This window comes from Rattus norvegicus, chromosome 1, assembly GCF_021556685.1.
Source record: "Rattus norvegicus strain SHRSP/BbbUtx chromosome 1, alternate assembly SHRSP_T2T, whole genome shotgun sequence".
Classification (NCBI taxonomy): domain Eukaryota; kingdom Metazoa; phylum Chordata; class Mammalia; order Rodentia; family Muridae; genus Rattus; species Rattus norvegicus.
Genome location: NC_141534.1, coordinates 211714187 through 211741111, shown reverse-complemented (window position 1 = coordinate 211741111; position 26925 = coordinate 211714187). Strand labels below are relative to the sequence as shown.

At 47.0% G+C, this 26925-nt stretch overlaps 2 protein-coding genes across 12 annotated transcripts in view; both read left to right on the top strand.

The window, feature by feature from the left end:
* Positions 1-2641, top strand: part of Osbpl5 (oxysterol binding protein-like 5) — a 54461-nt gene extending 51820 nt beyond the window's left edge. For 4 of the 6 annotated variants that reach the window (NM_001015024.2, XM_087573561.1, XM_087573575.1 and 1 more), the window contains 1 exon segment: positions 1476-2641. In NM_001015024.2, the coding sequence (NP_001015024.2) occupies positions 1476-1614 (139 nt within the window). In that variant the 3' untranslated portion in view covers positions 1615-2641. 6 annotated transcript variants of the gene reach the window in all.
* Positions 2642-8403: 5762 nt separating this feature from the next.
* On the top strand, positions 8404-20612 carry Tnfrsf22 (tumor necrosis factor receptor superfamily, member 22). Of its 6 annotated transcripts, none has more exons than XM_087608337.1 (7): positions 8404-8533; positions 9551-9703; positions 12048-12153; positions 16116-16244; positions 18442-18553; positions 19369-19442; positions 20301-20612. In XM_087608337.1, exons 3-7 carry the CDS (start codon positions 12051-12053, stop codon positions 20375-20377), a joined length of 495 nt encoding a protein of 164 aa, XP_087464463.1. In that variant the 5' UTR covers positions 8404-8533; positions 9551-9703; positions 12048-12050; the 3' UTR covers positions 20378-20612. The 6 variants fall into 6 exon arrangements, with proteins under 6 accessions (XP_087464463.1, XP_087464459.1, XP_087464452.1 ...); XM_087608333.1 differs by having other exon boundaries at positions 19369-19451; XM_087608326.1 differs by lacking the exon at positions 9551-9703.
* The last annotated feature ends 6313 nt before the right edge of the window (positions 20613-26925 follow it).

Here is a 26925-nt window from a genome sequence, read left to right as displayed (position 1 = left end):
GCTTTGTGCCTATCTTCCAGACACCCCATCACTGGCATGGTACTTGCTGTTCTTACCTAGAGGATCGGCTGACAGAGACATGGAACTGGAAGGGAATGAGTCAGAGCTGGGACACGCAGGAGGGTGGAGATATAAATATCTGTGCATTGGCTGAAGTCCACTGCTGTAGGTTTGGACGTTGGGAAGTCTGCTACCTAGAGGCCCTTTGTCTGCAATGGCCTGAAGTGAGGAGGTGGAATGACAAGAGAACCTGGAGTCAGTGTATGAAGCCAGAGATGATGTTCTGGCCCCTGGAAGGGTGATGACTCTGCCAACTTTGCAGCAACCCCATGCCAAGTGCCAGTTTTTCCTGTTTTCCCACGTCACAGAGTCCCCTAGAGGTCTAAAGATAGCCTTATTAATTCACAGGAGAGTGTATGGAAAATTGACTTACAGTCAGAGACAAGGGGTGGAGAGATGAGTCAAACACGACATCTCTTTTTCTGTGGACTGTACTTGTCTCGTGGTTTGCTTGCAGATGGCCATCAGTGAAGCCTTGAGTCTCAACACTGCTGGCCCCGTTTGCTTTCCCTACTGCGGTCACATAAATATATATCAATCAGCTAATGAGAAAGGGGATTCTAGGGTCTCTGGAGTTCTTCTAATGCCACAGTGGGGAGCCTCAGACTCAGAAGGCTGACCCGGGGCTAAGGAAGTGTGAAGTGGGCTGTGCCTGCTGAGGAGGGAGCTCCCTGGAGATGCTAGCCCAGGTTTCTAGGAATCCTTAAGTCAATCCAGGTTGACTCCTCTAGCTAGTGTCTCAACAATACAGTCTTTCAAACTGCTCCTTTCCCAAGCTGTGGGGACAAAGAAAAAGAAACCTGGTACCTCCCCACTCCCCAAAAAAAGGACTTCTGCACCCAGGAAACAGAGAGAACAGACATCAGAGTCCAGGCTTGATGGGCTTGTTCCTATGTCCCTGGTCGACACACAGCTGAGGATGCCAACAAGACACTAAGCGTATCACATTCTGGAAGCTGCAAGTCTAAGGTGAAAGTTTCAGGCCTGGTTCTTCCCAGTGCCCTGTCCTTGGCTTGCAGACAAAGTCATTTCCTGTGTGCCTTTGTCTTGATTTTAACCCTCTTCTTAGAATCCCAGTCTAAATTAAGGGCCCACCCTAATGAGTCACCTCTTCAGAGATCTTATCTCCAAATAGTCCAGTGGCCAGGATTTCAACACAGGTTTGAGGAAGTACACACCATTCACCACCACTCCAGGACTGGCAGGAAGGATGCTAAAAGCTTAGTCTCCAAGCCCAGATCCTCCTGTCTCACAATGGACATCCAGGAAGAACAGCCCTGGGACCCCTCTCCCTAAACAGCTCTCACCCACACTTGTAGCCATGTCCCAGCTGGCAGACACGCCATCTTGTACCAGACGATCCTATTAGCTGGGAGGGTGGTCATGCTGGTGTTGACACAGCCCCTTTGTTTCAGGCACCTTTCAGCCATGTTGAGATCCACAGTGCGTGCTGGGCAGGCGCCGGCCCCCGGCCTCCTGCAGAATCCCCGCTCCTGGTTCCTGCTTTGCATCTTCCTGACATGTCAGCTATTCATTAACTATATCCTCAAATAAGAGCCCTTGGAATCAGCAAGGTGATGCCTGAAGAACTCCCTCCTAGGCACCCAGCACTTTACACCGGCCTGCAGAGACAGTGGGGCCCACAGGCAGGGCCACTGGGACAGAAGGGTCCTCATACAAGAGGATGACAGGTGGGGCCTGGGGCTATGAGGGTGCTGTGACTCCTGCTGTAGGACCCTCCAGGAAGCACTGGCCTCTCCTACAGAGTCCTCCACCTAGCACCGGCCTTAATGCTAAAGCCAAATGTGGTTTCTGCCCTGCAGCGTGCCCCTGGTAATCTCGAGTTGCCACTCCCAAGCCAGCCCCCACTGGCCATATGGCATCATATCTGGGGGTCAGGAGGGCCTGTGCAGGCTTTGGACAGCCACTTGCCACAGCAGAGGAGAGAGTGAGGTTTCCAGGAGCAGCAGGAAGGAAGACCCCAGAATTCCCCAGGGCTCTTTGAGTGGTAATGTTGACTTCTGGAGAGTCTGCCCACCTTGTGCTCACACAAGCATGGACAGGACACTGGGACTTTTATCCTGTTGTTAAGCTGTTTCCACAGAAGCCCGTTCAGGTAGTTACTTCACCCACATTGGCCCTATAGCCAGAGGAGTGCCCTGGCTAACTGCAGTGTGAGCTTGTAAGCAACAGAAGTGCCCAGGAGCTGACCCCAAAGGCCAGGAAGGCTCGAGCTTGCCACTTTCCCTGACCAATACAGTCTTCCCATCCTGTTGACATTCTGACTACATATAAATTGCAATATTTGAGGCAGCTCTGTGCAGTGAGCAGCCTCTGCATCCAGACCCTGACCCTATGTGGATGATGCTCTGTGTATACGTGTGTGTGTGTGTGTGTGTGTGTGTGTGTGTGTGTATGTGGGCACCTATGCATACTCACATTCAGAGCCTTAATACCTAGTTGGTGCCATCTCCACTGTATCTGATCCTTCATTTCTGAGTTTTGTATCCATTTGTCTCTCTCCTTCCTCAGCCTGGGGGTATGTCTGCTCCATGCCTTGAAATAAATGGAAATACATGTATATTCTCTTGTGTGGGGTCCTTGGGAACAAGGAGAAATTCTGGGGAGATGGAAAAAGCAGTGTAATAGGGCTGTCTTGAGGTACCAAGTGAGGGGTCCAGAAGGTGGATGCAGGTTCACAATGTTGAGTGAGAAAATAGTCCACCTGGAGCCATTGGGAGCTGGAGTCCCATCAGCCAACCGGGGAGCAACTGTGGGCATGGGAGAGATGTGGCCCGCCAGGGCATTCCAGGGACCTACTAGGGCTGGGAAAGGGAGGGGAAGGATGGGGCCCATTCCTTTAAGAAAGGGAGACACTCAGACTGGGCAGCCTGCTGTAGTCCTCATGGCCTTACTGAAATGCTTAAGCTTCTGTATTCTGAGATAGTTCTGAGGCATCCAGAGTAGCCCTTGGCATCTGACAACACACCCCACACCACCTCAAAGGGAAGCTGTAGCCCCCCCTTAACACATGGAAGGTAACAGACCAGAGGGAATGAAGGTGGCCAAACAATACCCATGACAGGGGACCCTAAGGATGCCTCGCTACCTCCGGTGCCAGGAGGTAAATCAAAGAAGAGCCAAGTGGCTTTGCATCTGCCCATCCCAGGACTCCCCTAGAGGACCCTGCTCCTGGGGCCTCCATAAAGCAGCCAGTCATCCTGGAGCATGGATGCCTGCAAGTGGTCATTTTACACCTCAGACATCTCTGTCTCCAGTGTAGGCAGGGAGCTCTGAACCCCTGACCTTCTCTCTGGCACCTTGAGCCCATGCAGAACTAGGTCCTGTCCCTCACAACACCATCATATATCTGGAAATTTGGAATGTCCTCCTGAATTCTCATTCTCATATTCCCTCTCTCTCTCTCTCTCTCTCTCTCTCTCTCTCTCTCTCTCTCTCACACACACACACACACACACACACACACACACACACACACACACACACTCCATGGCCCCTTGCAGACCTCCACTACTTTCTTGCACACTAACCGAAAGGACGTGGCTATATCTCTCCTTCATTGCCTTCCTCTGGCAGCTGCCAAGACTTAAACCTCGCCTGCTCTTTTGTTTTTCTTGCAGACCTTCATAAAATGGTTGTGGAATATCTCTCTGTGTCCATCTTAAAAACCTAGAAAAAGACACTCCAATAAGCAAGTAACTGCCTTGACTGCTAGATAAGAAGTCATTTGCACCATGGATTTGGTACAGCAAAGGATTTAGGAAAAAACAGGGTGGTGTTGAGGCAAGCGAGTTCCTCTGGCAGAGGCACCTCCAGGGTGATGGTTGAGTCCAGGCAGGGCATCCAGCCAAGCTTTCAAAAGGCCCATCTGCTGGCAAAGACCAGTTCCTTTTGACATGCCCAAGGCGTGTCTCCACTCTGTGGCCGATGGGTTCTGCTGCTACTGCAGGAAGGTGATCTTGCCTATGAGGCTGGAGCTAGGAGAGAGGGAGGATTGGGGCTGGAACTCCTGGAGGACAACACTGGGAGGGAGGACCCTGTGAGCTGAGCCTGAATCCCTAGACACCTGTAGTGGCTGCAGCAGAATGCCCAAGCATTCGTGAAGAGGAAAAGGAGTCTGGGGCAAGGAGCTGAAGCATGGTAGTTTTCCTGAGAGCTACTGTGTGGCTGGTCTTGGTTCAGGCTGGCCTGAGATCCAGGTAGGAATGTTGGGGGTGTAAGTGAGAATACTTGTGGCTCTGGGTGTGGTAGCACATGCCTTTATTCCTCATACTGGGTTCAGTAGGTAGAGGCAGGCTGAACATGATCTGTAGACTAGGCTGGCCTGGAACTCAGTGATCTTCTGCCTCCCAAGTAGTGTTGGGACTAAGGTGTGCACCACCAGCCACCACTGCCTGGCATATGGTATGGCCTCTCCATATCATTCCTGGAGTTCTTGTCCCAGCTCAAGAGCCACCCTCCCCTCCCAAGGCCTTTCTTTTGCCTTCTAGCCTTAAATGCTGTGATTAAACATTACTAAATCATCACTGCAGAAATAGCAGAGCAAAAACAGAATCCTCACATATTCCCAAACAGCAAGCTGCCCAGCGGCAGCCTGGGCAAGAGATAGTACAAGGAGAGATATCGCATATACACATTACAATAGATAGCATCTGTTCTAGGGGTGAGAAGATCTCCCTGGTATTGAACCAGCCCCACTTCCATTGCGCGCACCCTTCATCTCTGCAGGAAGACCATCAGGGCCACTGGGCTCATGAGAAGGTCTCCCAACTGCCTTGACCCGTTAGGGAGTTCCTGGAGCAGTATGACATCCCACCATCACACTTTAAGGAGCAAGGGTAGAGATGGCTGGAGAGTTGACTCAGCTCTTAAAAGGATGTGCTGCTCTTGCAGAGGACCCCGGCTTAATTTCCAGACTCACACCAGGCAGCTTACAACCACGTGCAACACCAGCTATTGGAGATCTGTCACCTCTAGATCTCTGGAGGCACCTACACACGCACACACACATGCGCACACACAAACGCGCGTGCACACACACACACACACACTTTAAAAAATAATAAATGTTTTAAAGGAGCAAAGCGCAGGGGTCAGAGAAGGACCTGGGGCACAAATATCTAGCCCGAGGTAGACAAGCCTCTTCCTTTCACCTCCCCTCCCCCTGTAGAGTGGGGGAGACATGAGCAGAAAAGGAAGTCCTCCTGCTCCCAAGCTACTCAGAGGCCGGTGGGACAACAGCATCCACAAGTGGACATTCCACTTCCATTCCTCCACTTTCCCTCTGCTTCCCATCTTAGATCTGAGTTCCTGAAAGAAATGAGAGTTCTACTTCCTGTGTCGGGCTAGGAGAGTTGCCTTAAATATCCTGTGTCCCATGAGTTCGGATTAGTACTAAGAGCTAAATACAGTGAAAGGAAGAAGGGGTGAGGGGCTCACTCACAGTCCAGGGAAGTTCATTCAGGGATTCCCCCTCCCCTCAGCACTGGGAGAGTGTCAACCAGTCCTGGGTACTTTGAGGTCCTGAGTCAGCAGGTCCCACAAAGACGCCCAGACCCTGACAGAAGCCCTCAGCTGCTCCAGTGATGACTCACAGCGGTCGAATTACTTCAAACTTCCCGGTGTGCTTCATAATAGACCCAAATAATATAAAGTACCTCGGTGTGACTTTAACCAAGCAAGTAAAAGATCTGTACAATAAGAACTTCAAGACACTGAGGAAAGAAATTGAAGAAGACCTCAGAAGATGGAAAGATCTCCCATGCTCATGGATTGGCAGGATTAATATAATAAAAATGGCCATTTTACCAAAAGCAATCTACAGATTCAATGCAATCCCCATCAAAATACCAATCCAATTCTTCAAAGAGTTAGACAGAACAATTTGCAAATTCATCTGGAATAACAAAAAACCCAGGATAGCTAAAGCTATCCTCAACAATAAGAGGACTTCAGGGGGAATCACTATCCCTGAACTCAAGCAGTATTACAGAGCAATAGTGATAAAAACTGCATGGTATTGGTACAGAGACAGACAGATAGACCAATGGAATAGAATTGAAGACCCAGAAATGAACCCACACACCTATGGTCACTTGATTTTTGACAAAGGAGCCAAAACCATCCAATGGAAAAAAGATAGCATTTTCAGCAAATGGTGCTGGTTCAACTGGAGGGCAACATGTAGAAGAATGCAGATCGATCCATGCTTATCACCCTGTACAAAGCTTAAGTCCAAGTGGATCAAGGACCTCCACATCAAACCAGACACACTCACACTAATAGAAGAAAAACTAGGGAAGCATCTGGAACACATGGGCACTGGAAAAAATTTCCTGAACAAAACACCAATGGCTTATGCTCTAAGATCAAGAATCGACAAATGGGATCTCATAAAACTGCAAAGCTTCTGTAAGGCAAAGGACACTGTGGTTAGGACAAAACGGCAACCAACAGATTGGGAAAAGATCTTTACCAATCCTATAACAGATAGAGGCCTTATATCCAAAATATACAAAGAACTCAAGAAGTTAGACCGCAGGGAAACAAATAACCCTATTAAAAAATGGGGTTCAGAGCTAAACAAAGAATTCACAGCTGAGGAATGCCGAATGGCTGAGAAACACCTAAAGAAATGTTCAACATCTTTAGTCATAAGGGAAATGCAAATCAAAACAACCCTGAGATTCCACCTCACACCAGTGAGAATGGCTAAGATCAAAAACTCAGGTGACAGCAGATGCTGGCGAGGATGTGGAGAAAGAGGAACACTCCTCCATTGTTGGTGGGATTGCAGACTGGTAAAACCATTCTGGAAATCAGTCTGGAGGTTCCTCAGAAAATTGGACATTGAACTGCCTGAGGATCCAGCCATACCTCTCTTGGGCATATACCCAAAAGATGCCTCAACATATAAAAGAGACACGTGCTCCACTATGTTCATCGCAGCCTTATTTATAATAGCCAGAAACTGGAAAGAACCCAGATGCCCTTCAACAGAGGAATGGATACAGAAAATGTGGTACATCTACACAATGGAATATTACTCAGCTATCAAAAACAACGAGTTTATGAAATTCGTAGGCAAATGGTTGGAACTGGAAAATATCATCCTGAGTGAGCTAACCCACTCACAGAAAGACATACATGGTATGCACTCATTGATAAGTGGCTATTAGCCCAAATGCTTGAATTACCCTAGATCCCTAGAACAAAGGAAACTCAAGACGGATGATCAAAATGTGAATGCTTCACTCCTTCTTTAAATGAGGAAAAAGAATGCCCTTGGCAGGGAAGGGAGAGGCAAAGATTAAAACAGAGACTGAAGGAACACCCATTCAGAGCCTGCCCCACAGGTGGCCCATACATATACAGCCACCCAATTAGACAAGATGGATGAAGCAAAGAAGTGCAGACCGACAGGAGCCGGATGTAGATCGCTCCTGAGAGACACAGCCAGAATACAGCAAATACAGAGGCGAATGCCAGCAGCAAACCACTGAACTGAGAATAGGTCCCCCGTTGAAGGAATCAGAGAAAGAACTGGAAGAGCTTGAAGGTGCTCGAGACCCCAAAAGTACAACAATGTCAAGCAACCAGAGCTTCCAGGGACTAAGCCACTACCTAAAGACTATACATGGACTGACCCTGGACTCTGTCCCCATAGGTAGCAATGAATATCCTAGTAAGAGCACCAGTGGAAGGGGAAGCCCTGGGTCCTGCTAAGACTGAACCCCCAGTGAACTAGACTATGCGGGGAGGGTGGCAATGGGGGGAGGTTTGGGAGGGGAACACCCATAAGGAAGGGGAGGGGGGAGGGTGATGTTTGTCCGGAAACCGGGAAAGGGAATAACACTTGAAATGTATATAAGAAATACTCAAGTTAATAAAAAAAAAAAAAAACTTCCCGGTGTGTTGTTGTGACTTTTCTCTCTCTCTTCTTGTTTGTTGCGTTTGAGAAGCTTTACAATCCTCCGCAGTCTGTCTTTTCCCAACTCTAGTTCGTGCCTCTCCCTCCACTCAGGTCACGTGAAACTTTTTCATTAACTTATAATAAAGAGCTGTATAGCGTAACGAAAAAAACGAAAGCCGAGAATCCGACTTCAGCTTGCTGCTTACAAGTAGGATTCTGTTAACCTCATAGGTGTTTAAAATTACATCTGTATTTATAGAAAACGTTATCTATAAGCACCGATAGCGATGGGAGGCGTGAGCGGTGGGCTGGGCCGGCTCAGGATATTAGTCAACCGGACATGGCAAGGGGCTGAGAGGCGTGGCCACACCAGCGTTCTATAAAAGGTCCCGCGGCTGAGCAGCCGGACTAGTGCTGTGGTTGCTGAGAGCAATGATTGGCTTCTGCGCATTGGGCTTCTTGGTCTTCTCTCTGAAACGGAGTCGCCGGTCCTTTTTGCTACTGCTACTGCTACTGCTGCTGCTGAATCGGTTTTTGCAAGTGAGTAGATACGGTCCTGGGGGGGCTGAGATTCGCGTCTGGGGACCGGATCCCCGAGTTGCAGAGGAAAGCCACCGCGCTGTGCGGTGAGCCAGAGCCAGGGTCAGCCTGGGCACCGCTAATCAACACCTCTATAACCTTGCCTTTTAAGAGGTCAGGAGAAGGTTGGGGGGTGGGTGGAGCAGAGGCAGGGAAATGGGCTAGCGGGCAGCCAGGAGAACCGTGTCGAGTCGGCTCCGGAACCCCGGGATAAGAGGAACACGCCTCCTTTTTTTTGCCCCTCTCTTCCGGAAAGCCGGGAAAACTTTCTCCTGTGCTTGACCTGTTGCGCTCTAGTCTCAGTCGTCTATGAGCCTCGGGTGGGTCCAGCCCGGCTGGTCTTGGAGTATAATACTAACTAGTACAAAAGTACCTGTGTGGAAGGGATGGCTGTGCCTTTCGTGGGCCTTTCTGATCTCTGTTAAGTTCGTCCTGAGATCGCTCCTTGTCTCTTTAATAGTAAACTTGAGTGAAACCTAAGTTAGTGGGCAGCCTGATCTACATAACGAGTTTCACGTCACACAGAAAGGCTGAAAAACGAACAAACAAAACTAGACAATCCTGTAAATGACATTTTGGTTACAACCAACTTAATTTTCTGTCAATTTATGATTTTTACTGGTTAACAGTACTTCTTGCTCGCTCTTGCTGAGCGGCTTTCGCAAAAACGGATGCAGCGCGGGATCAAACCTCCGTTTGAATCTCTTGGGCAAGCCAGCAGCAGATATGCTACTCAGGTGGTTTCCAAGTTCACAGCGCGGGTTGGGGATTTAGCTCAGTGGTAGAGCGCTTGCCTAGCAAACTCAAGGCCCTGGGTTCGGTCCTCAGCTCCGATTAAAAAAAAAAAAAATCAAAGCCCAAGTTCACAGCGCTTTGAGGGCTGCGAAGAGATTGCACACATCCGTCAGCATCAGGGATGGGATCCAGGTTTCACATGGGATAGCCCTTGACTCTGAAATCTTTGCCCCTCCCTACTAGGACTCTGGAACTCCATGGCACTGCCTGAGAAGTCTTGGTCCTGCATTTTGTCCTCCAGAAATCCCCAGAAACAATCTAGACGATATTAGATTTTTTTTAAGGTTGTTGTAAAGAAAACGTGATGGTTGACTCAAATAATGCCACAAAAAGAAGGTACTTAAAAGAAAGTTTGAGGGTGAGCTGTGTGTGGTAGTGCATGCCCTTAATTCTAGTAATTGAAAGAAGTAGACAGATGTTTGTGAATTTGGGGCTAGCCTGGTCTTCATAGTGAGTTTTAGAACAGCCAGAACTGTGTATGAGACACTGTCCTGTAAAAGTCAAAAATAGGGGCTGGGGATTTAGCTCAGTGGTAGAGCGCTTACCTAGGAAGCGCAAGGCCCTGGGTTCGGTCCCCAGCTCCGAAAAAAAGAACCAAAAAAAAAAAAAAGTCAAAAATAAAAAGATTGAAGATAGCATCTCTTTAAAGAATAATAAAGAAAAGACTATTCTTAAAGAATATTGAGGACTGGAGAGATGGCTTAGCGGTTAAGGGCACTGAGTTCTCTTCCAGAGGTCCTGAGTTCAACTCCCAGCAACCACATGGTGGCTCACAACCATCTGTAATGGGATCTGATGCCCTTTACGGTGTGTCTGAGGACAGCTACAATGTACTATATGCATTAAATAAATAATCTTAAAAAAAAAAAGAATATTGAGGGGTTGGGGATTTAGTTCAGTGGTAGAGCACTTGCCAAGCAAGCGCAAGGCCCTGGGTTTGGTCCCCAGCTCCAAAAAAAAAAAAAAAAAAAAAAGAAAGAAAGAAAAAAAAAGAATATTGAAATTTAAAAAACTAGGGGCTGTGTTCGGGGGCCTTGTTTTGGGGTTTTTTGTTTTTTGTTTGTTTGTTTGTTTGTTTGTTTGTTTGTTCTGTTTTTGTCTTTTGAGGACTGTGTAGCCCTGAGTATCATGGAACTTGTTCTATAGACCAGGCTGGCCTTGAACTCAGAGATCCACCTGCTGGGATTAAAGACATGGACTATAAAGACATCCTAACAAATCCACTGTCTGACCTGTGGTCATGTCCTTCTTACATGAAAATACAGATGAAGCAGGCAATCTTCAAGGGGGAAAATAGTATTTCCTTCAGGGCAGTGCTGAGAAGTGTCAGATTTGACATAAAATGATGGTGAATATGATGCCAGGATGTAGGTATTGAACCTAGGAACCCTAAAAAGAAAAATCCTGCCTGACGATTTAAGGGCAGAATTCCAGCAGAATAAATGGACGGAGACTACCAGAAAGAGGTGGGGGGGGGGGAGAGGGAGAGGGAGAGGGAGAGGGAGAGAGAGAGAGAGAGAGAGAGAATGAGACAGAAACAAAGTGAGACAGAGACAGAGTGAGACAGAGACACAGAGAGAGGGGAGAGAGAGAGAGAGAGAGAGAGAGAGAGAGAGAGAGAGAGAGAGAGAAAGGGAGAGAGAGAGAGGAGGGGAGAGAGAGAGAGAGGAGGGGAGAGAGGGGGGGGATCCATCCTAATCTATGAACCAGAAAATCCTGTAGCTCAGAGCTGCGAGGAAGATGAAGCTTGTGAGGACGACACCAGCAACCACACGGTGGCTCACAACCATCTGTAATGGGATCCAATTCCCTCTTCCGGTGTGTCTGAAGACAGCTACAGTGTACTCACATACATGAAATAATAAACAGTTCTAAGGAGAAAGAGAGAGAGAGAGAGAGAGAGAGAGAGAGAGAGAGAGAGAGAGAGAGAGAGGGAGGGAGGGAGGGAGGGAGGGAGGGAGGGAGGGAAGGAAGGAAGGAAGGAAGGAAGGAAGGAAGGAAGGAAGGAAGGAAGGAAGGAAGGAGAAAAAACAGAAAACAAAGCAGGGTTCTCACTTTTTTGTCCCTTGGCAAGTTGTTCCAGCTGGTGCCTCACCTGGAAGCAGCCCCACCATAGGAAGCAGCCATCAAAGCTTGAGGTTCGGATGACAGGATCCTAGAAGATCACAAGCTGTGCTAGAACATGAGTCGCTAGCTTCTAAAAGTGATCTAGGGATGGAGTGGGGGGGCGTGATACTGCTGTGCAAGCAGCCAAGAGCCACCAGGCTTGGCAGTGATGTATTGTGCAACCTTCTCTGGGCAACTTCAAGCCTCAGAATTTGGTTTGTTTGTTTTTTAAGATTTATTTATTTATTATACATAAGTACACTGTCACTGTCTTCATACACCAGGAGAGGGCATCGGATCCCATTACAGATGGTTGTGAGCCACCATGTGGTTGCTGGGAATTGAACTCAGGACCTCTGGAAGAGCAGTCAATGCTCTTAACCACTGAGCCATCTCTCCAGCCCAGCTTCAGAGTTTTGTAGCATAGCATCAGCTACAGCATAGCATCAGATAGTCCCTGCTGTGCTCTGCACAAGGAGGCCCCATCTTAGTGCTTCCTTTTTCACCATCATGCAAACCATCCTCTGCAGGTACCAATAAATATAAGCTGCCCCTTGTCCTCTCCCACCCACAGGTAATGGCTATGCTACAATCACACTCCAGACAGAGCCTGAACTCCTTCAACTGCGCCCTTGGTGAATACAGGTCTAGTGACCTGTGCTGCAAGTTATGTCCTGCAGGTGAGTTCTTCACTGGAACCCAATGCTGGAGCATAGATGTGGGTGACCTTTGAAACACACCAGAAGCTATACAAGATGAGGAGGGTGTCGATCAGGGAGCTCAACTCAGCCACTGCCTACTCTTTCAAACTCTAGGAAGTGCCTCCTAACCCAAGTACACAGAGCCACACACCCACACCCACAAAGGAGGCCCTCTGTGCTCAAGAGCATTGGTATGAGTAGTCATAGCAAAGCCTCACTGGTGTAGGGTCACCCAACTATCCACCCTGCGAGGCATGAGTTCTATGTTCGTATCCAAAGGCACCCAGCTGAGAGGAAGGTTCAGAAAAGGGAGCCTGGAGGGTGAATGTCATCTACCTGTACTTGCCATGGCTGCCAGGATACCTCCAACCCCCACTGCCACCACTTCCAATAGGGAAAGTAGAGCTGGAACATCTTAAGTAGCTTGCTGTGGTCACACTCTGTCCTGGTGGCAATGTCTGTCCTTGTTCTTTCGCTCCCTGCCAACACAGCATGTGTTCTGTATTAGGAACCGTGGTTGTGTAATTTTGTTTTTCTGGGGAGATGTGAACCCCAACTGTTCACTCCGGATAACAGGAAGTGATCATAATCACTGAGAACAGAGCAGAGAAGTGATTTACCCGAGTATGGTTTGGTGAGCCATTGAGTTTATTGGGGTTGCTTAGGGTGACTAAGGTAACTGCATATTGTAACCATACCCCAGCATAGGTGACAACTTATTGCCAGAGTCTCTTTTCTAGAGATTGTTTAAAGTGTCCTGTGGCTGTGAGAAAACACCATGACCACAACTTTTATATAGGAATGGATTTATTTGGGGCTGAATTACAGATTGAAAGGTTTAGCCCATCATCACAAGGGCTGGAAGCCTGACTGCAGGTAGGCTTGAAATAGATAAAATGGTGTTGGAAAAGTAGCTGAGAGTTCTATGTTTGTGTCCAAAGGCAGCAGAAAAAGGCAAACATTTGGACCCCTGAAACTGCAAAGACCAGCCCTAGTGACACACTTCCTCCAACAAGGCCACATTCTTCATCCTTTCAAATAGTGTCACTCCCTGGTGACCAAGCATTCAAACATATGAGCCTATGGGAGCCATTCTTAGTCAAACCCCCCACACTTAGTGCTTCTATAACCCTGGGCAGAGGCCTTGTGACTCTGGTAACTTCACGAGCTTCAGAGCCTCCTAAGCTTGAGTGGCTTCCGGAGTCCTCTCTTCAGGAGGCCCCATTTAGAGAAGTAACTCCACAAGAGCCTCTAAGCTCAGGAGTTTTCTCTAAGGACCCAGAATATGCAGAAAAGCTGCCACCTTCCTAGTTAGAACTCATTGCGACCAAAGGTTAAAATGACCACCACAACAAGAAGAAATTAGACTTCCTGATGGCAAAGATCAAACATGCCCCAAGGAACCCCACCCCCCTAATCTTTAGGAAGTAGTCTAGTGATGATGTCACCCCTTTCTGACCCCTGACTTTATTCAGGGATCTCTTTCCCCTCCGTCCTGTTTTCTCTCTCATCTAGTGTTAGGGGGTAGAAAGGGTGGAAGAAAAGGGGTACAGAAGGGAAGAAGAGAAAAGAATCCACCAAGTAGCCAAATCTGTCATCTGTCAATACAAATGTTCCAGAAATCTTGTCATGCCCCAGATTGCCATGGTGACTGAAGGCCCATGGGACACGCAAGCCCACTGAAGTGAAGCTGTCCTGGTCTGCCACCCCAGATAAATCCTTTAGCTTTTTGTTCCTTAGGCTCCTGTGCATAGCAGAGCTCTCCTTGCAAAGTCTAATTCCCAGCTGTTGAGAGAGCTGAGCAAGTCTGTGTCCAATGTAGGGAGAGTCATGTAGGGCCTGAGGGCAACTACTTATAGCTAGCTGTAAGCCTCAGTTTCTCCCCTCCTTCCTGGAGCAGAGCAGAGGGGTTCCTCTGGATACAGAACATAGATGTGTGGTAAATAAAGATGTGCACTAGTCTTGCCAAGTCCAGTCTCAGTCTGGATCCTCTGCAGGGACAGCATGGCAGCCCTTGCCAGTCAGAGTCAGCCTATCCCCTGCTACCTCCTGACAGTCCTTCAGGAGAAGGCCATCTCCTGATACCAGAAGACAAGTAGGTTTGAAGCCAGTGCTGCAGACAGTGACAGGCACTACAGGGGCACTGTACTCTGTCCCCAAAACTGGCCACTCACGTCGGCCTCAATCCCAAAATTTAGTGCTTGATTTTAACATTCTTTTATGGTCACTCATGTTCTTGTTTCAAGTTGGTTCGTTTCAAGAAGAAAACAGGGCTGGAGGGGTGGCTCAGCAGTGAAAAGAGCTTGTTTCCCAGTACCCACATCAGGCATCTTACAACCCCCTGTAACTCCAGCTCCAGAAGTTCCAGTGCCTTCTTTTCTCTCTATGGGTACCTACACATATAGGTGCAGACAGATAACACACACAAACACAAACAATAAAAATAAATCTTTAAAATTACAATCGACTTCTGTAAATGAAGATTTACTGATGACCAAATAGAGTCAAACACAAGATGTCCACCCGGCTTGACCCACCGCAGGCCTAGCTGAAGACCTGGACTGACTCTGCTGCATCCCACCGCTGGCAGCTCTGACCCCATCATGTCTAAGTCTCCTCTCCAGTGGATTCTGTATGTCTCTCACCGTGTGCTAGTGTCTGGGATTGTCTTTCAGGGAACACATAAGAGTCACATGTTTGCTGGGCCTGATCGTTTCCCCATAGTTTATTGTTTTCTTTACAATTAATAGGAAAGAAATTCCAGAGCCACCTAAACACCACTACCATCACCTTCTCCTCCTCTTCCTCCCCTCCTCCTCTTCCTTTTGCTCCTCCCTCTTTTCTTCCTCTTCTTCCCTTTTCTTCCTCTTCCTCTTCTTTCTCTTCCTCCTTTCTTCCATTTCCTCCTTTTCTTCATTCTCTTCATTCTTTCCTCTCCCTACTTCTCTTCATCATCATCCTCTTCCTCCTCTTCCTTCTTCCTTCTGCATCTTCCTCCTCTTCCTCCTCCTCCTCCTCCTTCTTCTTTGGTTTTTAGAAACTTGGTTCCTTCATGTAGCCCTGGCTGTCCTGGCTTTGTAGACCAAGCTACCCTATAGCTCACAGATATCTGCCTGCCTCTGCCTCCCACGTGCTTGGATTACGGGTATGTGCCACCATGCCTGGCTTCAGTTGAACACGTGTAGCTTGACAGCAGAGCCTGAACCAAGAGGTACAAAATGGTCCCAGGAGAACCTGCTAGGACAACAACAACAATGAAAAACTGTCCTGCCTTTAGGAAAGGCATGAGGAACCGAGGCAATGGTGTTATTGTGAGTTCAAGGCCAGCCAGGACTCTTGATTGAGCCTTTGTCTTAAAAAAAAAGTAGGAAAAAAAAATCTAGGCATGGTAGCTCAGACAAATTGCCCCAGCACTCAGGAGGCTAATGCAGGAGGATTGCTATGAGCTCCTAGCCAACTGGAGCCATACTGTGAAAGCCTATATTAATGATTAATCCCAACAACAAGAGCAAAAAGAGGCCTGAGAAAGAAAGTTCCTGGTAAGTGACAAGTTTATGGGGCAGTAAATGGAAGTGACCTGACTTTACTTAGGTCTCAACTGCCTCTGGGAACACTGGGACTGCTACTCAAAGGGAGAACGTGGGGCTTGAGGTTCCCCAAGTCAGTTACTTGTGCCTTAGACGCTGAGCTCCTAGGGAACCAGGAGGTCATTCTACTCACCCCAGGTTAGCTTGGTTCCTAGTCCCCTGAGGGTCAGATATCCACAGGACTGAGTACAGCTCAGGGAGCCAGCAGCCCTTACAGAAGATCCTCAAGCAGTGTGTGACAGCCCAGAGATTATTTTGAACTTGTGCTAAAGACGCTAAGCCTACCTAAAGCCACCTAGCCCCTTATCCCTGTGTACCTGGAGCAAGGCTTACCTCATTTGTCCTGATCCCCAGGTATGTTTGTCCAGGAGCCCTGCACGATTCCTCATACCCAAGGACGGTGTGAGACGTGTCCCCCAGGATCGTTCTCAAGGAGTGCTAATGACCTCAACTCTTGTATACCTTGCTCCACCTGTACTAAAGGTGAGTATATGACTGAGCAGATGCTGGACTAGCTGTGAAAGCCAGCAATAGCGTCAGAAGCATGTTAGTCTGGTACTGGGATGGAATATTTATGACTGATGGATGCCAGGATACAGCCAGAGAGTCCCCACTGGCAGAAAACTTATTTCTTACAGATGGGCACGGTTGTGCAACATTTAATCCCAGCACACAGGAGGCTGGTCTCTGAGTTGGAGGCTACCCTGTTTATACAGTCAGTACCAGGGCAGTTCTAAAGGTTACACAGTGAGACCCTGTCTCAAAATCAAACCAAGGCAAAAATTATTCATCATGAGTAAGAGGGACTCAGTAAAAAACAATGTCAGAAAAATCATTATCACAGCCTTCTGCCATTTTTTTAAGATAATTTTCCTCCTAATTATCAATTGAATGCAGAACGTAGGGAAACACATGCAGGTACCTAGAAAAATAACCCCTCCATGAATTAGCAGTCATGTGTGTAAGTTCTCAGACACAGAGAAGGGCTTAAAGAATAGGCCAGAGGGCACAGGGATCTGGGAAAGCAGTGGAGGGAAGAGGCCTACACCTGCAGAAGTCTTGACAGGATACAGAAATGTAATAAAACATTTTTCAGAAACTTGAAGCAGGCTGAGCATGGTGGTATATGCCTTTAATCCCAGCACTCTGAAGGCAGATCTCTGTGAGTTCAAGGCCAGCCTGACCAATATAGTGAGTTTAAAGACATCCAGAGCTACATGTGAGACTCTGCCTCAAACAAAACAAAACAAACAAACAGACTTTAAGCAATGGCTGGTGGGATCGGTGCAGCTTAGTGATAGAGCGCTTGCCTAGTGTGCAAAAGACCTGGGTTTGTTCTCTGGCATTTTGGGGAGGATTCTGTTCTGTGGGTGCATGCATGCGTGTCTGTGTACACACTCCTATGGCACCGAATCATGTTAAACTAAGTGACAAATACTACAATATCCCATGCTTCATCCCTGTCGTTTGCATCTACTAAGCACAGAGATGGAAGCAGGCTGAGTGTAGGGAGGGGCACATAGCTCTGCTCCCCAGAGCTCGGTCACTTCAGTGTGGAGCCTCATTGGAGAAATTAGGATCCAGTTCTTCCTCCCAGCTCCATGCTCCCAGAAATAAGACTCAGACTCAAAATATATTTTCAAATACCTTGGCCATATAGCTAGGCTCTTTTCTAGCTAGATCATAACTTTAAATAACCCATTCGTCTTAATCTACACTCTACCACATGGCTGGTTACCTGTACTCAGGTACCGTGTGTCTGTCTCCTCACATCTTTCCGGACCAATCTCCTTCCTGGCTCTATCCCAGAATTCTTTCTCTCTCCCGGTTGTTCCACCTCCTATTTCCTGCCTAAGCCATGGGCCATCAGACTTATTATTGACAGGTGCCACATCCATCTAGGCATAAGACATTCTCTCTACACAGCCTGATCTATGTCGTGAGTTCTAGGACATCCAGGGCTACCCAGAGAAATATTGTCTCAAACAAAGCAAAAAGACAGAACCATATTCCACAGTCACAGATTCCCCTGATGCTGTAAGACATCTGCAGAGAGCTGGGCTGAGAGCCCTCTCCGCCTATATTCCCTGCTGTACTCTGAGAAAGGACACTGCGTAGCTTCAGAGAATGGTGAGAGGTAACGTTTATAGCTTGAGTGTTTGTGGTGCACTGAACTATAGGCACAAGGTTAAAGTGGAATACCCCAATGGGAAACTATCTTCTTTTATAAGCCATTGAGTAAGTCTCAATTGAGAGAGGTGTACGCCCAGAGCCCAAGGACCCTCCAGGGGTCTGCTCACATGGTCGCGAGGTGTTCTTCAGCAAATAATAAGGCCATTAAATAAAGCACCTTCGGAGACGTCTGACGGGGAACCTTGTGGGGCAGCAGTGGGCCTACAGAGCAGGACCACCAGTGACGGAGTCCTCAGGACAGTTGGATGCTCTTACACAGGATGCTGAACAATGGACCTCCTAAGCCATCATCTCGGGTCTGGGTACCACCCTGGAGGCCCGAGGATGAGGATGCTCACAGCAGAGCTGTTTATCACTCAGTACATCTGTGATGAGGATGTGAAGCTTTTACCAGGACACGCTGTGTGCCTTTCAGGTGACGGTGGGGTCTGTGTTCATATGTGAGGGTTCTCACCTCAACCTGGCCCTATTCTTCCCTTGATTGCAGAGCAGGAAATGGTGGCCGACTGCTCTGCCACCAGTGACCGGGTATGTCAGTGCCAAACAGGTCATTACTACTATGACCCGGAAGTTCCAGAGTTTTGCTGCCCATGTACCACGTAAGTACCACTGTGGCCTGGGTAGGTGGTAGCTTTGTAGGTTGCCTGAATAGCCTCTTATGTCCAGGGAGAGGGACAGTCTGCATTATACTTTGTCAGGCGACATTGTGCGGTGGATACTTTGTGGTCTGGGTGGTACAGGACGTCTTGCTGGAGATCTCCATGCCTAATGTCCCTTGAGACAAAGTAGACAGCACCTGGCAAGGGACTAGGTTTTCCTAAGTGATGTCTTCCAGAGGGCTCTTGGGTGTGTTTGGCTTTGGAAAGGCTGGTTTGGGAAGGTAGGACCGGGTTAAACTGTGTGAGGGAAAAAAACTGCTGGGCAAGGTTTGAGGAAATCCTGTGGTTTTGCCCCTCAATAAGAGAGACAGTGTCTGGGACTAGAAAGATGGCTCTGTGGTTAAGAGCACCAACTCCTCTTCTAGAGGTCCTGAGTTCAATTCCCAGCAACCACATGGTGGCTCATGACCATCTGTAATGCGATCAGATGCCTTCTTCTGGTGTATCTGAAGACAGCGACAGTGTACTCATATACATACATAAATAAATAAGTAATCTTTTAAAAGACTTTTAAAAAAGAGTGTCACTCCAGTCAGATGGAGTTGTTGAGTCCTCAGACCACTAGAGGGCGCCAGTACAAGGCACATCATCCCTCCAAGGCCACCAAAGAAGTGTGGCCAGAACACTGCTTCAGATCTTGGATCATAACGCTGCTGCGTGATGTGGTATGGAGTGGCATCATGGCCTGCTGGACATCTTGTGCTGCTGATGGCAGGAGGGTTCTGGCAGGAAGAACTGAGGGTGTCTCTCTGCAGGTGCCCCCAAGGAATCCCTGCCCTTCAGGAATGCAACCCCACCAACGACACAGTGTGCCGTCAGTCTGCTTCAAGTAAGACAGGTTTGTTTTTAATTACTATGACTATCTTCTTACTGAATGAAAATTTACATACCATAGCATTAACTGTTTCAAAGTGAATATCAAAGTGACACTGAATGTCCCCCAAAAGTATATCTCTGTTAGACCCTGACCCTCCCAGGATGATCTACCTCAGTGGCCTGGCCTATCTGAATTCTTCACAGAGGTAGAGTCACCATATGTCACTTTAGTGTCTGGGTCTCTGAACATCATGTTTTCTTTTAAAATATTTTACACATATGGGTGTTTTGCTGCATGTATGCCTGTGCCATGTGTGTGTAAGAGGTGTCAAATTACCTAGGACTGGAGTTACAGATGGTTGTAAGCCACCATGTGCATGCTGGGAACTGAACCTGGGTCTTCTGCAAGAGCGCCTTAACCACTGAGATACCCAAGCATCATGTATGGAGGCTGATCTAGACTGAAGCTCTGTCAGGGCCTCATACCTTTTCGTGGCTGAATCATCCTGTACACACATTGTCTTGTTCCTATGTTGATGGGATTTTTTAATAATTCTTTATAATACATAGACCCTTGCGCCAAACATTCAGTGGGGGAAAGGGCAGCCTTTTCAATAAATAATTCTAGCAAAAGAACCTATACCTGTGAAAGAATGAAACTGGAACCCTGTTTAACAACATATGCAAAAATGAGGGCTTGGAGTGAACCTCAGTGGCAGGGTATTTTCCTGGCATGCATGAAAACCTAAATTCAATCCCCAGCACTGCTAAAAAAAAATACAATAAATTCAACTAGGGCACACTGGTCATGGCTTATAATTTCAGCATTCTATTCTTGAGCTGACCAACTTCTTGTTTTTCTCACTTTTAGATTCCAGAGACCGGGTATTCCTACCAATTTCCCTATTGCTGGGCATTTGTCTGATGTTGTTGTCTGCTGTATCATAAGACGATAATGGTTCTACAGATGTTGTCTTGGCTATCGTTTTATTGCATGAAGAAACACCATGGAGGCAACTCTTTTTTTTTTTTTTTTTTTTTTGAGAGAGAGACAGAGTTTCTCTGTGTAACCAGCCCTGGCTCTCATTGTCTTTGACTCATTTGTAGACCAGGCTGGCCTCATCCTCACAGAGATCCAGACTAAGGCAACTCTAATAAAGGAAAACATCTAATTGGGACTGGCTTACAGTTTCAGAGACTCAGTCCATTATTATAATGGGGAGCATGGCAGCGTCCAGGCACACATGGTGCTGGAGAAGGAGCTGAGGGTTCTGCATCTTGATCTACAGGTAGCAAAGGGAGACTGTGTGCCATACCGGGCAAAACTTGAGCATAGGAGACCTCAAAGCCTGTCCCCACAGTGACACACTTCCTTTAACAAGGGCACACCTGCTCCAACAAGGTCATAACAACTAATAGTGCCCTTCCTTACGGGCCAAGCATTCAAACACATGAATCTATGGGGGCCAAACCTATTCAGCCCAACACAGATGTCATTTGCTGAGTGAAGCGCTCTGGTAGAGGCCCTCCTTGAGAATAAGTGACGGTTTAGAGGAAGGCAAGTCCTGGGTGTCTGGTTCAAAAGAAACTCAGAACAAATGGTGAACTGTGGTTCCTATTAGCATACCAAAGAGCATGCTGGCCTCTAGGCTCACTCAGCACCTGTGGCTCTTCTCACCTCACCTCTACCCTAAACTTCTCCAGCTCATTGGCTTTCCTTCCCCCAGCTTCTCATTCTTGTAATGTAATAACACTACCATTTCGGCCGGCCATGTGCTTTCTTGATTCTCCCTCCCTTTCCCCCTCTCTTTTGGTCCTTACTTCTCTTCCTCTCTCACTCTCCAACCCCCCCATCAGTCTTCTGGCCATGTTTAATTTCCTACTGTCTTTCCACTCTGGATTCTTCCAGATGCCTCTGGCGGTGTTCTCCCTCCTATCTACAATAAAAACCTTCCCCCTAACCATAATTGGAGCAGTCTTGCCTCATTTTATATATCTGGTGCCTGAAACCAGGGAGGAATATATATGAGCCCCTTTGGGGTTCAGCCTCTCCTAGCCAAACCATGCTGATGGTTTGATGACTTCCTACATAGTCTCCTAAGATACACATGTATGGATCATTTGTTCCTGCAGGCTTCTGCCACCAACCATACTTGACTCCAAACCTAGAGTTCACCTCTTCAGCTGCTTCTCCCCTCTTCCTGCTCTAACCATTTGTTTTTCCTCACCTACTCAGAAAATTTCCTCTTGGCTAAGGGTGGGGTCAGAGCTCTTGCTCTCATGCCAGTACCAGCTCTCCTCTGATTTCCAGATGAGGGGTGGGGTCAGTTCTGCACAGCCCTCAGACATTTGTGTCCCCAAGAAGAAGCCCAGCCCAGGGATGTCCACCTGGACTTTGGTAGGTGTGAGATTATTTCATTACACAGGTGAAGGCAGGTACAAGATAGAACGAGGCCTGTTGTTGGACGAGAAGGAAGGATGATAGTTTGAAGGAAAAGTTTGAGGGAAGAGGAGGAAACTAGAATGACAGAAGGGGTGGGGGGAGTGAGTGAGGGAAGGAGGGAGGGAGGGAGAGAGAGACGGGGCGGGGGAGGCACCTCAGAGAGGACATGGAGGCTGACGTTAAGATTCCACTCTGTATATTTACAGGATGTTATGAATATTCTTAAGGGGTGGATGTGTATAGGGCCTCATATGTTTAGGTGGGCAATTAATATCTTATCAATTGGATCAAAAATTATTGTGCTTGTTGTGTCTTCTTTCATGTAGCAATTTAAGTTTAAGAGAGTGTGTGGCAGCTAGAGACACGAAGCCACCACGGAATTGGGATGTGTGTTTCTGGCAAGATATCTACCAGATATCCTGGGGTGCTGTGGTGCCAGACCTAGTGGGGGCGAAAGACGGCCTTCTATTTTTTATAATTTTACAGCAACAGGTAGGAGAGCCCTGTTGCTGCAGGACCAAAACAGTTACATACAGGTACTCTAGCTCGGCCTCACAGACTGTTTCAACTGGGCATGCACACTCCTACCTCCAGATGCTCCCACAGCCTGGACAGCAGGGAAACAACCAGCTCCTCCCAGGTGTGGCAAACAATCCAGATTATTGGCTCAACCCCTATAACGATGCTCCAGTGTCAGCAGGAAGAAGTCATAGATGATTATATCCCCCTTGTTTATCATCAACAAAAGGCTGGGATGTTTGGTTTCAGACCCCTGGACAAGTTGCTGGGGTGCATATTTTACATACCAAAGCAGACCTGGCCTTCGGGTTCTCCCAGTCCCTTCTTGGCATACTCTGCCCCTAATCCCAAACTTTCCACCCCAGGGGCTGGGCTGCTCTAACCCAAAAGGCTCTTCCCTATATAATCCAGATGTTTTGGTCTCCCTTGCTCCCCACCCCCCCCTGCACATGCACACTTTCTCTTCTCCTTTCTTCCCATTCCTATGGTGACTTCCCTGGCCTCCTTTCCTGGAATCGGTGAATTCACTGAGAACAACTTCCCAATAAACCTGTGTTTAATATAACCTAATCTGACTTGAATTGGCTCATTTCACCGATGGAGAAATAACTTATCAGCAGGGAGTATTTCTAACTCTTAAAAGGGCAAAGAGGAGTGCAGTTCAGTTCTCACTAGTTTCTATGGTTAATTTAGTTAAGGTCTCCTTTAAGGTCAAACTCATTCTTTCAATCTGTCCTGAACTCTGAGGGTGATATGCACAGTGTAATTTCCATTTAACTCCCAAGGTTCTAGCTATATCTTGCACATCCTAAGTTACACATGCTGGTGCATCATCAAATCCTAAGGAACACCACACCTGGGGATGAGTTCTTCTAACAGTTTCTTTGTCACTCTATGTAAAGTTTTCTCTCTCTCTTTTTTTTTTAAATCAGGAATACTTCAGTCCACCCTGAAAAGATATTTACAAAAACTGAAAATATCTGTATCCATATCAACTTGGTTGGATCTCAGTGAAGTCCAATTCCCAATACATCCCGAGGCAGTTTCCCATTCTCTTTTGCCCTTGGCACAAGAACTCCCAATAGGGTCAGTCACCCATGAGTCAAGACATCTGGAGACTGCATCTTTCAGAATCCGCTCCAGGCCAGGGATACAGTAGTCCCTGTTGAGTAAACTGGTCAATTTAGTCATACCTGGATGAATCCAATTATGTAATCGTTGTACCAACATCCTTCCCGGATCTAGGGAAAGATTCATCTCCCATCAGTGGTGAAGTGCCATCCTTCCTTGGCAGAGGTGTTGGAGACTCTTTGCATGGTACCCTCAGACCCTTTGGTGACTTCATATAAAGATCTAGCTAATTCAGCAAATCCAGTAATCCAGAGCCTTGCTTATCCTGTTGACCCCAAAAATTCTGACTTGACTTTTCATTGATGGGATAGGAATTCCTAAGATTGTCTGTTTATGTGACATGGACAAGGACCTCCTACCTTCCTAGAGGTCAAATGCCAGGTACATGGCCTTCCTACTGCAGAATTGGAACTTCTTGGCAGACACCCTGCATCCCAGCCATTGGAGAGCTCCTAGGAGCCCTTCAGTGACCAGTCTATGTGGTGGCAGCAATCAGTATTAGATCATCCACATATTGGAATAACGTTACCTGGGGAAACTTCAGTCAGTACTCACTCAGATTCAACTGGGGAAATCTCATCAATGATGGTAGGAGAGTTTTTGAAACCCTGCAGTAGCCAGGTCCAAGTTAGTTGTCTGCTTAAACCATTACCCAGATCAGTCCAACAGGGACTTAAATAGGCCAACAGGGATTGACTTTTACAGGTCAGAGGTATACTGAAGAAAGCATCTTTTAAGTACAAGACTGTGTGTGTGTGTGTGTGTGTGTGTGTGTGTGTGTGTGTGTGTGTGTGTGTGTGTGTTTCTAGTGATAGCATAGTCAACAGTGTATACAGGAGGTTAGGAACTGTGGAGTGAATGTCCTCCACCCTTTTGTTGACTTTCCTTTAATTTTATACTGAAAGAGCAAGAGTTGGGGCCAATCTGGGGCCAATGGAAAAATTCCCACCAAAAACCTCTGAGTACAGGGCCCCCTCACAGGAAGAAAAAAAAAGCTAGTTTAGTTCCTAGAACAAGTCAAACAAGCCACCTGTGGCTTCCAACCGACCCCCACCCTGGGGAAAGTCTTGAACAATACACTGAGTCAATCTGAAAGTTGTTTCAATCCACCAAATGTGGATAACCACATAGTACCCTGGTTAACATTGTACAAATTCTGCCCCAACTGTTTGAATTATGCCCCAGTTGTTTACATAGCATATAACTCCCTGTTAGAGTCTGCTCAGGGTTGTCTCCCCTTGAAGTGGGAGGACCCCGACATGATTAAACTCCTCTTGCTATTGCATGAATCACCACCTCTGTGAGTCTCACTCAAGAGGTCCTGGAAGAGGTTCAATTCGGACCTCATAATACTGGCTGATAGTACTTTGTCCCTGCTTTCTTTATGAGAAGTAGTAGATTGTTCCATGATCACCTACGAGATACTAGGATTCCCAATTCTCTCCCTCTATCAGTATAAATTTGGATTCCATGTTGGGCTTCTGGGCTTCATGGGATACTGGGATAATGTACCCAAAAGGGATCTACCAAAGCCATTGGGACTGCTTTTCCACCCACACACCCAGATTTGGACCCTAATGAGGCAGCAGGTAAGGAGTCCCTTAAGGCTTTTGCCAGACTCTCTTGGGAGGTTTCTGAATGGCCACCAGATGGCCTACAAATTTGTCAAAAGTTGTCCAAAGATAATGGCCTATGTGGAGTAAATTACAGTTAAATTGAAAGTTCCCTCAGAGAGCCAATCTATCCTGAAGGTGGGCCATTTACAATGTCAGAGGGTCTCAAGTTTGCCAGGGTAGACTGAGAAGCTTTGAAAATCCTTAAAATGAAGAACAAGTTCAAAAGAGAACTGGATGGCTGATTCCCATCTTAGCATCAAGGACAAACTCCAACACCAAACGGAAAGCAAAAGTAAGACCTAACAAATGTAGACAGTCTAGCCCTACAAAAAGACTGACAAGAGACACAGACAAACCAGATCCCTCATCAAAAGGGACCAGAGGGGGCCTAAGGGGGCCAAAGGTTTTTCATCCTCCCTAGACTCAGAAAGCAGCACCATGTTGAGTTTCTCTCAAGAATGACCAGAAACAAACAAAGCAAGAACCAGAAAATCAGACATAAATACAGAGGTTTCCTTGAAGCCTCCAACTCAAAAAATTGCCCTTGGGTAGCAATTTTTGGGAATCACAGATGAGCTCCCAATTGTTGTGAAGTCAGGTAAAAATCCAATACCTGAGACACACCACGTTTTCTTAACCAGAGCAACTTTATCGGTTTGAACAGCAACCTAACTGGCCAGAGGCACAGCACAGACTTTCGAGCTGATACTGAGACCCTGACACTTCTGGGTAAGCAGGTTTTACCTAGAAAACCACAAGCAACATGTGTAAGATAGAATCACAAGATCGAAACCCAAAAGCAAGTGGTCTCTAAGATTACACAAGAGGAAATAATGGCAGACTGGCTTCTTAATAATAGGTTTCTGTCTCATGGGTTTTGAGGTTAGAATGGAAAAAAAATGGAAAGAAAGAAAGAAAACATATGTGTAGCCTTGGCTTGATGTTAAATGATACTCAAGTCTCAGCCAATGGGTGTCTGGCTGACTTCGGATGCAGTACTCAAACCAAGCTTCATCCTTTTACTACGGTCTATTCATAAACTGACTTGAAAACATAAGTCTACCCTTTGTCTTTGCGACTGTATTTATAGTCTAAAGTTTTGTTTTGGTGCTAAAGGATCTTCAATTAAGTCTTCACTTTAAAGGCCCAAATTTAACTGAGATAAAAATCGTAAAATCTTAATCTTGTATCAGCTACTAACTTGTTGTAAACTGTTAAGAATGATTAAGACAAATTCTTTAATGATCTCAGAACTATTCTCATAGTCATGCTAAGCATAGATGTAATTTATTTACAGGAACAAGCTTTATTTAGCTTGCTATATGTTTTCAAGGTTAAGTCCAAAGCAGGTAACTAAAAGTTTGCTTAAAATTAAATGTACAGAGAGCAGGGATCTCAGAAGTGTGGCCAATCCTGAGAGCACAGGGGAGACCACCACTTCTGCTCATTCCTGGCCCAAGAGGAGCCTGCTCCACTTGGAGCTCTCAGGACACAGGAGCTGAGGAAGAGTCTGAGACAGGGTCCTTCTGGTTGACCCTGTGACATAGCTCTCTGTACACAGATCCTGCTGGGAGAAAGCTGGTCTCCAGGACTGCTGACACACAGGCTTACAGGAGGGTCAAACCACTGTTAGAGACAGCAAGACCAGCTAACACCAGAGATAACCAGATGGCAAGAGGCAAGCACAGGAACCTAAGCAACAGAAACTAAAATTAAATGTACTTAATAGATGGTGCTCAGACTCCTCAGAGATCTGCTGAATATGACATTTAAAGTATTTAATGAAA